A 12,471-nucleotide genomic window follows, 5' to 3' on the forward strand; every position below is an offset into this window, starting at 1 on the left:
TGAACTGACAGAGGAGTGACTTGAGATGTTGTCTCATTGTAGCTCAGACAGACTCCAACTATCAGAGCAGATGGGTAACACTGAGTTATGAGGAATGTGGCAAGTATAAACCTTTTCAAGATGTCTTTGGCTGCCTGCACCATTGTCCAGTCTGATTACTTGCTCAGGGACAGCATGGCACAGTGTGACAGTTCAAATGAGGCTGCTTTGGTCAGATCCTTGAACTCATCAGCCAGGAGGGCAGTTCTGCTGTTAGAAGGGCTGGTAAGCAGTGACCACAGATCATCTTCAGCAGGGAGCAGAGGCTGAGGCAGTAGGTGTTTCTAAGGAGGATGAAATCCCACTGAGGCATTCTGAATATGAGTTTACGCCAATTAGGAAGCTAATTTGCTGTCTGAAAGGGCCCTCAGAAATCAATACAGACTCTGGACTATTGCTTCTTGGGCGTTGCTCAGGAATGCTGGGGCTTTCAGCAGGCAGTGTCACATAGCTTGGCAGGTAATACATTCATTTATGTTTGGTTTTTTTTTTAATGCTGGCATAATTTTGAAGGCACTAGCCAAAATGCATGACTAACATTTTCATGCACACAACTCCTGCCTATGCTGCATACAACATAGTTAACATGACCCAGCAATCCCCTTCAGGAATAGCAATATGATTTTCCCAGAAGAGGTCTTTTATGAGCAAACAGCTCATGTTTATGGATTAAAAATGCTTTGAACTCTAACAGCAATTTCTCTGCTGGCCACCTTTTCAGTGTTGCCTTGAGAACATGCACTGATATTGGATCTTTGACAGTCACTTTCATGACCTGACCAGCCTGGAGAAGCAGCCAGGAGGGGATTTCAATACCTTTATTTCATCTGGGAATAGGACCTCACAATCCGGCTCCAGAAATTGTTGGCATAGTGAGCTGGCACCAAAAATCAACTTTTCCAATTTGCCAACAAGTTTGCATAAAACTCCATGGCTGCATGTGAATGTAGGTGGTAGAAGGTATAGATGTGTATTTAGCCTCTCTAGAACTAGTTTGTCAGCTGAATTAATCTCAAAAGCTCAACAGTAATTGAAATTATGGAACTTTATGTTTCCAGAAACAGCAGCAAATGCTTCTTTATCAGCCTGCATGTAATCCCATTCAGATGGTATCCAAGTTCTTGGTATTTCCATCCAAATTTCTATTGAGTCTGGGAATGGCTTTAATAATGCAACACAAGATGGCTAAGAATCATCTTTACATGTTGTGGGGAAGGAGCACAGAAGAGCGTGTCAGTAATTTCTTGACATTCTTGAGGTCAGTTTAACCAGAGCGCTCTCACAGAGAAGTTGGAGTCAGCAACTGTTGCTTTTTTTGTGACAGGAAATTGCAGTGGATTTGAACAAAGAATACTTGATGTTTTGATATTTATTTTCGCTCAGAGTACTGTGAATGGTCCTTAGTGTTTCTTACTCCAAAGGAAAAAGGCCAGATGCATACCAACAGAATAACCTATGACAACAACAGCAGTTACCCCTTCTTAACTTAGATACCAAACAGTCAAAATCAGCTCAAAACTCCTGGAAGTCATTAACCACACTGTTCTTTGGATTCCTTAATCAGGAATTCACTGAAATGTGGTATGATGCCTCCAGTTCTTCTAAGCAGAATTTCTATGACTTTTTTCAGAATACCTATTTCAAAGGAAACTTAGCATTGGAGATTCCTGACTCAGAGCGCTCCTTGGTGAGAGGTAATAGTGTGTTCATTTACAGTGCCTTCCCTGGTAATCAGGGCTGACTTGAAAGACATTCAGGTTTTGTGAAGAGGTTTTGAGCCCTGAGACTCACTGCAGGCTGAGGTAAAGCTTCTTTACCTCAGTCAGAAAAATGTTCAGTTTGTTTCATTCATTCAGAACTGTCTGCAACATCCTTTTGTTAACACGTTGTCTCTGGCAGATGCACTTAACATGATGACCAGCTTTGCAGAAATGCACTCAGTATCTATGAATCTTCTTTCAAAATGTTGATGCTGCCCTCCACTGTCTGACAGAAATGCAAGGGACTGATCTCGTCAGATGGTTCATGATGTGCTTGAGTTCCTAAAATTTCAGCAATCATGTGGGTAACAGTTATCTTTTCAGTCACGACAAAGAGTATGTTCACTTCACTTGGGGTTGCTGGAAAATGAATTTCCTTGGCATGTAACAATGCTGATGCAGTTGTGAAGTCCATGAGGAGGTGGCACTGATGCTTTTCACCATAAACTCCACAGTGAAGACAATCCCTTACCACACTGTTGAGGAAGTAACAATAGCTTAGAGAGACAAAGAAGTTCAGTAATGTCCTGGCTAGTTTACTGATCTTCTTGCGAAATCAGAATCTCTGGACAATGACAGAAGCACAGTTGAAAAATGTGCTTTCAGCAGGACTATGTTTTCATTTTAGGCAAAGCTGGTGATCTATAGAGTGCAATCTGTCTTGACCTCAGATGATATGAAGGTGATATGATTTCTTCTGAGGTAGGAGTCCTATGATGTAAGTTGACTTATATGAAATTTTTCAGTGAGTCCCAGCTTTGCCATCTCAAGTTCCAGATGAGCATCTCAGTCCAGGTCCTGTATCTCCAGTGCTTTTGCTTCACAAGGACGTTGTCCTGAAGATGGTGACCCCTTTACCTCCAGGAACAGTCTGTGGTGTTCAGCTTCAGAACAATCCCACCTGTGACATACAGCATAATATCTGTGGGGCAGGAGCAAAGATCTGGCCCACAGTACACAAAAGTAACTCTATCATTGTCAGCAACACCGTTGAGGACATGATAGACTGGTTGGTGTAGAACCACCAGAGTGAAAAATGGCAGGATAAGGTATATTAGAATACCAGGTGTTGATGGAAATGAGATTAGTGCATCATCAAGATCCTAGTGCCCATCTACTTGCAGCTTCTCAGACACTAGGTTGGGAGACACAGGACAAGAATTAAATCATGACGTGTAACAGAGAAATGACAGAACAGCAAGACAGATGACTGTCAGCTCCTAGCCCGGACAAAAAGGAACATGCAAGCCTAGCACATTTTTGCTAACTTACAAAAAGCCCAGAAGACATGAGGAGGACTCGACAGCTGGCATCCTCTGTATTATTTCAGGGAATCCTGGAAAGATTGACTGATTACATGTATCTTGGTGCTTGCATGCTGGATAGACTTCTTGCACAAACTCATGCTTGTGAGAATGTGTGTATGGAAGTGTAAGTGAAATCAGTTTTGGTTTAAAGTAAAAGACTCTCCTTTCCTAGGAGGTCTCAAATTGCTGCCACAATGTCACAGCATTATTTCCTACAAGGTGAGGAGGGATGACACACCATCTGACAAATTCTGCACACAGTGAGGAGGAGGCAGGTCAGAACCTGAAATCTTTCTGCATTAACATGGCATGTCTTTGGCATAACAGGCGCATCCCAGCTGAGCTCTGTACACAAACCCACAGCACCTTCTCTGCACATGTAACAGTCTGATGAACAGGCAAGGAAAAAGCATAAACAGGGTGAGGACCAAAAAATGAGAGAAAGCTGGTGATTTATAAGAATACAGACCTTCATATATAGGCCATCCACATAGTAGTCTCCAAATGAATCAAGCGCTGACTCTTCTGAAGGAAAGATTTTTCACGAAAGCTGAGTTAGGCCAGACAAATCCCTGAAGCAGAGGACACAGGCTGGTGGAAAACAAGACAGACAGAAAAGGTGACAGCAGACAAGATAGGGAAAGAGAAAAATCCTCTGGAGAGCTTCTTCCCTGTCACCTGGAATGACTGAGGTCTCCTCAAGAGAAGGAGCTCTCTACTTTGCGGGAAGAAAGCTGTAAGAGATTGTAAGTGGAAGTAAGTGATGCCAAGTGACTGCCTCATGAATCTCATGTTGAGAGAAGAGCAGTAGGAGATCACTTCACCATCAGCACAGAACAGAAAGACACTGTCTCCTGAATTAATTACCTGAATCAACTGTTCTGCTTCTGGCAGCCACAGGAAGATGCAAAATCTAGATACAGCTTGCATTTTCTGGATGTTATTATTTCAGATAAAATTCAAAATCAAAGCAGGCAGGACAGGACATACTCAGAACTGTATAAACACTCCACGTGTGACCTTCCCCCACATTAAATGCATTTAGAAAAGGCATAGAGCAGGTATTCAGAGTACACCATGAAATAAGACATGAGAGTTAGACATAGAGTTCCTTTCCAGATAGGAACAGGGCCCAAAAAAGAAGAAAGAATTGCCTATGCCTTCCATGGGAAATTCACTCACCCAATCTTTGTGTCTCATTGGAAAAAGTTTTCAAAGGACAGCAAAACTCATGTCTCATTGAGCTGTTCATCAGAGCTGTAGTTCAACTCTGTTTCTACTCCAGTTATCCCTGCCCCAGTTAACTTCCTCCTTCCAGCTGCTCCCGCAGCACATTAGACGTAGCAATGGGCTCAGCCTGGGCCAGAGGCGGGTCCGACTCGGAGCCAGGGAAGCTTCCAGCAGCTTCTCACAGGAGCCGCCCCTGCAGCCTCTCCCCGCTACCAAAACCCCGCCACACAAACCCAAAACGCTTACCTTGTACCTCATGTGCTCCAGCCCCCTGACACTTCCTCACTGTCCCCCATGCCCTTACAGCTCTTCAAATTATGACAAGCCTTCTCCAGCATATCAGGTTTGAAGATCTCCTTGCAAGGTTATCCTCTTAGCAAAACCACTCTTGTCCTGTTTGCCCAGGTGGGTCCCAGTCCTCTCAGCAGTCCTTGTTCCTCAAAGGCAGCCCTGTGGTCAGAGATGCCAAAGCACTTTGTGTGACACCAGCCACACAGTCGGGTGTTCCCTTCTCCTTCACCAGCAGGAGAAAGAACACCAGCTGGGCCCCCATGCTCTCACCCTCACCTCCCAGAGCCCTCCTGTCACTCTGAATGTGCACAAGGTTGCCGCTAGCAGTAGCCCCTCACTTGCTTTCTGGACATGTTAACCTGGAGCCTCCCATAGAGACATACAGGCATCTCTTCAGCTTCCTGTTATTTCTCAAGCACACTACACTTGTGCCCACAGCCTCCAGCTTCAAGCACTGTTTCTTTGGTGGGCAATAGATAACACTTGTATACAGCTGATGTACATCAGCTGAACCCCCAAGCCATCAACCAAACCCGCAGACCCCTTTCTGCAGGGTTGCACTCCAGCCTCTTGTCTGCCAGTCTATCTACATACACCCAGGATTACGCTGTCCCAGGAGCAGAATCCAACATTTGTCCTTGTTAAATTTCACACGGCTGGTGATTTCCCAGCACTCAAATCTACAAAGATCTCTCTAAGGCCTCTCTACTCTTGAGGGACTCAACGTCTCCTCCTAATTTAGTACCATCAGCAAACTTTCTTAGCATGTGCTCAACTCCTGTGTCCAGGTCATTGATAAAAACATTCAAGAAAACTGGCCCTAAAATTGAGTCCTGAGGAACACCACTGGTGACTGGCCACCAGCCTGATGTTACTCCACTACTCCATTGACTACAACTCTTTGAGCCCAACCCTTCAGCCAGTTGTTCACCCAAGGAGGTAGAGGACAGAGCCACACCACAGTCTTGAGCTGCAGTCACTACTACAGCCCTGCCGTTGTGTGTAGATATCAGCAGTGAGTATCCTCAAGAGTTGAAACAGAGCAATAAAAATCTGGGCAGATATGTTGTATATTACTCTTTCAAGTTTGAGCTGAAACACTTATGCATTAGACCTTGTTAGTTAGGGGTCTCTGTTGCCTCAGTTTATAGGTCAGGTTTACATAACCTACTTCTTCCCAACTCAAACCATTTAATCATTCTCTTGTCATAGAAACTTCTATGAAAATGAGGCAAACCCTCTTCTTAATCCTGCTGTATCGCAGAACAACACCCTTGCTTTCTCTCACTTGTATTTCTTTTTGGAAGAGTGTGCCGGTTGCCCTGAGACCAAATTGACTAACAGGAGTGAGAGAAACAGCTATATGCTGCTGATAGATGCAATATTACACATACAGTCACTGTGAGAAATTAAAATGTTTATTTATTACTATTTCTGTAGTATTGTTTAAAAAGTCAAAAGGTCAGATATGGTGGCAACAACAAATAGCACGTATTAATTAGATGCAATTGTAAAGATAAGTTCCCAGACAACATGTGAGCTGGGATCAACCTGGTCATTAACAGGACAGTCAAATATTTGATAAAAGTGAGACCGCATATCTGGTTTGATAAGCTCAACTACAGGCATTATCACACATATGTTCTTACAGTGAGGAGAGAATGTATTAATATAAGTGAAGCCTGTAGCAGTCTCTATGGTTACAGCTAACATTTTCTAATATAAGCCATTGTCTTCAGATGCTTAAATTTCCATGTTTCAACTGCTTAGGCTGAAATTTTCCATCACTGCTCATTGTTTCCAGGTGAATTCTCTAGCAATGAGGTTAGCAAATGTACTGAAGAATTCTAGCAGATTCTCATGCTGAAACAGCGATTGGAAATTTGGCAGGGACTCAATATTATCATCTGTTACCATCCTCTGAAATTTACCCCATGGCTTGGTGATTTTAAAAGACTCAGCAGATCCTGCTAGGGGTTTTGTGTTGAAATTTCCGAATGTGACATCTACAGTGGACAAATCAGTCTCAGCCGGCTACTACCAAACACCGCCAGACCCACTTAGCTGTGCACAACCCCAAAGTCCTGCAGAATGTGGGGTTCAAACAGGGCACATCAACTCTGCCCTGCCTCTGAGGGATTGTACTTAGGGGTTGAGAAATCAGAAGGCAGTCTAAATTTCATATCTGCAGCTCTTCAACTGAGTATGTTACAAACAACTGGCTCCACCCCACCGGTATTGTGGCAGATTTTGTATTTGTCCCAACAGCAGAGACCTGTGCAGTGGATCCAAACACCCCAAAAGTCAGAACAGTCATTCTGTAGGACACTAGTTTCTGTGAAAGAGTTACTAATAACAGGCCCTAACACTATGCTGTGATAAGCATTTTAAAACCAGGACTGAAAACATTTTCTCTGAACAGTCTTGTGAAAAAGAGGTATCCAAGCCTGTTTATCTCCCACCAGCCCATATACTGTAAGGTATTATGTGCTATCACCACCATGTATGTGAGATTCTGCTCATCTAAACCGTGACACATGGAGGGAAAATAGATTCTGTGTCCTATGCTTTGGGTCAGAGGAGCCAAGATGTTCTAGATCTACCCAGAGAGGTTCTTTAGCCAAGCTGGGATCTTAGGCAACAGCTGCTTCTTTCTGCAGTATCTTTACCACTCTGCCGCTGTTCACATCTTCATTCACTACTTTTTCTATTTTTCAGGGCTTGGGTGGTTTGCTAAATTTAAACTTTCTGAATACAGAATTACTCCAAGCTATTCCTGATTTCCTAATTAACAAACTTTAACCTCTTCAAATTATTTACAGAATAAGTGACTGGTTGCTGCTCTTGTGCATTGCAGGTGTCCTGTGGTTATCAGTAGTATCCGAGGTGTTATACATCATGCTGTTAGTCGTCGGATTCAGCCTTATGTGCCTCGAGCTCTTTCATTCAAGCAGCGTGATAGATGGGCTCAAGCTAAATGCCTTTGCTGCTGTCTTCACTGTGCTTTCAGGTATGAACCTTCCCTTTCCCCTTTGCCCGAGGAGGCACAACAAAATCAAGTTCTAAAACTTTGAAAGAATAAAAACCAGGGGCTACAAGGCTCTTTTATCCCCATTTAGCTATCGCATTTTCTGCTACAATTTTTTGTTCCTTAGGAGCAAGGACCACATGATAAATTTGCCTCTTGCCAGGGAGAAGTGAAAATACATATTCCTAATTTCACAATGGCAATGCAGTAATTAGCCTTCCCCCAGCCCGCACAGCCATTACCATAGCCATAGCCTGACCGTCCATTTTCAGCATCATCACACTGATTATCCAATGGAAGATGAAAAACATAGTGTTGAAAATTATTTTTTCCATGTTAATCCTAAAAGTAGGTGAAGGCTTGATGCTTCAAACCAAAGAAAGAAGCCCATCTTGTTCATTAGCAAAATTGAGAATTGAAAGGGTTCTAGTAATCGCACTTAGGAGCAACCCCAAGAGTAACTTGGGGACATATACATCTCTCAAAACAACTGTTTCAGGCTATTTTCATGCTCAGTCTGTACTTGGAGCCCTTCAGCATATGAAGTTGAGGAATTCACTTCTCTAAAGTTACGAAATCTAACCACGTAATTAAGTGCCCCTTCACTTCTGTGCTGGCTAAAAACTCCACTTCCCAGGATTTATACAAGCAGCCAGCCACATCTGGCTTTTGTGAGCACTCCTGCATGGATCTCTCTGGCAGAAAGAACTTCCGCAATGAAAGTGCATTTTATTTGGCTGTATTTCAAGATGAAAGAGATTATAACAGGCAGTGTACATTCTGTGAAGGAGTTTGTATCTTCAGGGATAGCTTCAAACTGTGAAATACTGTTAGTGGTATAAAACTTAGATCAGAAGTAGAGCTGAGAGGAGAAAAAAAATCTGGTAAAACCTGTCAAAGGATATTTTTCAGCTTTGGATGTAATTTAGATTTTTTAAAAAAAAAAGTCAGTTCAATTTCCAAAATCATACTATGCGTAATTCTTCAGCATTCAAACAATTATTTCTATGCTGTTACTCTTTCTCTTCACCATTAACTGCAGTTTTAAAGTTTTGTAAGAATTATGAAGTTTTCTTTCCTACACATCTTTCTATTTTTATTTTGTCCTTCCCTCTTTATAAGTACATTGCCATGATGTTCCAAATATAAACTTTAAAATTTTACAGGGAAAAAGGATAGCAAAATAGGAAGAAGGAAAAAAAAACCCAGAACCCAAGTCACTGCTAGCTGTTATTTTCAGTGACAGAGATATCAGAGGAAAGAAGAAAAGCATATTTATTTTATTTATTTAAGCTTAGCATATTTATAATGACACAGCTTAATAGAAATTAGGTAATGAAGAGGACTTTGCCTTGGAGCAACACACCTCTCATTAAATTCATGCTAGAGTTCCCTCCTAAAAGTGCAATGGGATCTTCATATTCTCATAGCTCAACATCTAAAGGTTACAAAATATTATCCTAACAGTGTGGCCACTTATTGCTGTTTCTTAACCTCTTACGAGTCATTAAAAAAACCTCACATCATCGTGATTTTTGTACCCCTCTTAACCTTATACAAATTTAAAAACTTACATACATTTCTCATGTAATATTTATAATAAAGCATTTTAATTAATGTGATATCTCATAAATAATATTTTTAGGAAAGATGTCTGAAAATGCTTTAAAATATATTGTCTTTTCCAAATTTAGTTCCTTAAGCTCTCCCATTACTGACACCTAGAAACAGCTCTAGTCCTGCAAAGCTAATGATCTCAAGCCAACTATAAATGGTCAGTGTTTCTGCACACCCATCCACCATTTTACCAGGATTTTCCATCTTCAAGCATCTGCTGCCCTGGACTCCAGGTGGGTGGGCATACAGGCATTTTGTCCTCTGTCCAGCCTTAAGCAGCCAGTTGGAGGAAAAGATGATCTTGTAAACACAGCATTTGTTGATTTATTTTACAGGCAGTTCATTTCATCCAAAATGTGACCATTAAATGTACAACCAAAAGTACCATAGGATATCCCCATGGAAAACTTCACAAGGCATATCTAAAACAGACCAAACCGATGGGTGGAGTCAGGAACAAACCAAAAGCGCATGAAGCTGCACATGCGAGAAAGACTCGTATTGTTTTGCTATACATGGCATAATGCCACTGACAGCACAGCCAGGTATATGTCCACCCCTGACCCTCCACACCATTAGGCAGATAAAGCAATAAATGCCACGTTTTCACTGCGGTCCCTGTGTTGCAGCAGGACTTGCTGATGACCTCCTACTCACCTGTATCAGTGGACTGTCATCCTGGCCTCCCACATAGCGAAAGGTCTGAACGTTGCTGAAACCCCATTCGGGTTTTGCACGACAGAACAGAGCAGACCAGCCTTGCTGAAGCTGGTCCCGGCCGTGTCAAACGTTCTGATGGCTTTGAGTGACTATGACATGTCTCAGGGCAGTCTGTAATATTTTCCTAAGGTTGAAAAATTACTGACAGTAGGTATAGGAACAGCAACCCCCAAACTTTAAGATCAATGCCATAACTGTCAGCTGGAGAAAAATCCACTGATTTAAAAAGTACAGCAAGCTCCCAGTGAATTCTGGAAATTAAATATAGCCAGAAACAAGCAAGGTGTGTACCAGTTTGCTGTGCTCCCATTAGGCCGCCCACATTGCCGAAATATTACTTCTTCCGATGTGAGTTGCTCTTTCCACCTCCTAACTTTGCAGTGTGTCACACCGACATGAAGCAGCTGAGCAAATCACCACAGCTTCTTGTATTAAAATGTCTTCTTTCAGCCTCTGCAGTTGTTTGTATCAAATATGACATTTCTCTCGCTGAAGGTCCTGCTTAACATACCCACAACACAAACATGACATTCCCCAACTTCCCTCCTCCAGAATTGCCCTGAATCATCCACATGTCTGGTGAGACTAGTGAAGTGCTTTAGAATCTGAAAGTAAGCAGGAAAGAAGAGTCACAATTTCTGTCTGGGGAGGGAAAATCAGGATCTTCCACATGGAGGAAGGGCAACTGTGGAAAAAAGTAGGTGGTCAGAGAGAACAGTAAATGGCGACTTTGGTTAAGGTGCAAAGTGTAACGTATGGGACCGCATTGTACCCCACCGTGGCAGAACACCAGTATTTCCAACTTGAACTGTCCTTGAACTGTCATTGCAGCACAAGGGGCTTTTTGATATTTGTAGGTCCAAGGTCTATTTGGGATATGATGATCCTGCGCCACTCTTTAGCTAACTGCCTGAACCCATGCTTTTCGTGAGCTCAGCTGGGAGCTTCATTCTGCACTGCCTAGGTACTAAAGCAGACACATCCCACATTATTGTAGCTAGAAAATTCTCCAAGCATCAGAACTGCTCCTGGCCACCACTTCCTGAAAAGTGGGGTTTGATTTTCCTCAGAGGGATGTCTAAATGTGAAGTTCAGGCAGTTTTTTTCTGCTTAAGCTGAAGATCCACGCTGGCCAGCTAAGTGGCAGAGCAAACTCAGGCTACCCTGTGATTTAACTGCAACCCTGTTCTTTAACATCACTGTGAGTAGAGTGTCTAATACATTGTCTAATCTTCACCCAGTTGTAGTTGTCTCAGCAAAATATAATAGTGTCACAAAAGCAACACCGTACCCTCAAAAGTATTCCTATGGTGTCCTCTCACCACACATCATGAGGGATACTGAGTTCACTTAACTTCCTTGTGTAACTTCCAAGTGTTCTATAAGTGTTCAAATTTATAAATCTTAGCAACTGTTCAGATAAAATATCGTTGTTTGTCATTAACACATTCAATCTTGCATTGCCTACAGAAGCCTCTCTCCTTATTCTCTTACCTGAGGCCTGTCTGCTATAGGCTAAGTGAGGTAACTTGTGGGTGGCATACCCCTGTTTTGCAGCAGCAAGGTTGGTGGTGATGCTAATTGTGCAACATTTTCTTCAACGATTTTCTTTCTTTAACTCTTCTCTTAATTGAGAATTCAGTATGATGTAAAATAATGAGCTCTCAGTCACACCTTTCCTCTGCCCATGCAGCTCCCTCCTCCACAGTAGAATAGGAGGCATAAAAGTACAACAAAGACTTTTCTGGAGCTTTCAAGGCACTTCCAGCAGTAGCTATCTCAAGAATTATAAAAAACATTAGCACAAAAATTCCTGTTATAATCCCTGCTTCTCAGGTCTCTTGGGGATGGTGGCACACATGATGTATACTCAAGTTTTCCAAGTGACAGTCAGCCTTGGGCCAGAGGACTGGCGACCACATTCATGGGACTATGGATGGTCCTTCTGGTAAGTGTCACCACCAGTTAATATCTTCATTTTTGAGTTGTTCTGTCAGTCTGTTGGGAGATTGTACATATCATCTCAAATTTCCAGGAACATGCATGTGAATTTCCAGCTGCCAAAATGCTGGGAGCAAAAAAACCACCATGGCCATACAATTGTTGAGGTGTAGAGGACAGTTATCGGTGACTGTGCAGCAGCAGCTGTGCATATCAGCAGGTACATAGCACTTGTAAGTAAACAGCAGCCACAATTACCAACACAGATTGAGCACTCTCATTAAAGTTCAATTTAGGTACATAATTGCCATGGCATTTCAGAGACTTTTAGCTTTTGGGGGAGGGGGTTGGTTTTTAATTAATGTCTCAGCTGAACCTTACAGTGCAACTTTTAACAAAACCAGAGAGGAAGGCGAAGTGCTCCTGGCACCATGATACTTCCTTGTGGATCATGGGGAAAAGACTTGGGAAAACTGACACAACATTTTGGAGACTGATTTTTTTTTTTTTTCCTTTCCCATTTAGCTTCTAAAAGTCA

The 12,471-nt window shown here is 42.4% G+C and overlaps 1 protein-coding gene across 3 annotated transcripts in view; it reads left to right on the forward strand.

Moving 5' to 3' along the window:
• LOC128134846 (uncharacterized) overlaps positions 1-12,471 on the forward strand; it is a 60,227-nt gene that overhangs the window by 27,742 nt on the left and 20,014 nt on the right. For all 3 annotated transcript variants that reach the window (XM_052773030.1, XM_052773031.1, XM_052773029.1), the window contains 2 exons: positions 7,485-7,637; positions 11,829-11,940. In XM_052773030.1, coding sequence (XP_052628990.1) covers positions 7,485-7,637; positions 11,829-11,940 — 265 coding nt within the window. The remainder of the gene's footprint in view (positions 1-7,484; positions 7,638-11,828; positions 11,941-12,471) is intronic.

This window comes from Harpia harpyja, chromosome 21 (assembly GCF_026419915.1).
Source record: "Harpia harpyja isolate bHarHar1 chromosome 21, bHarHar1 primary haplotype, whole genome shotgun sequence".
NCBI classification, from domain to species: domain Eukaryota; kingdom Metazoa; phylum Chordata; class Aves; order Accipitriformes; family Accipitridae; genus Harpia; species Harpia harpyja.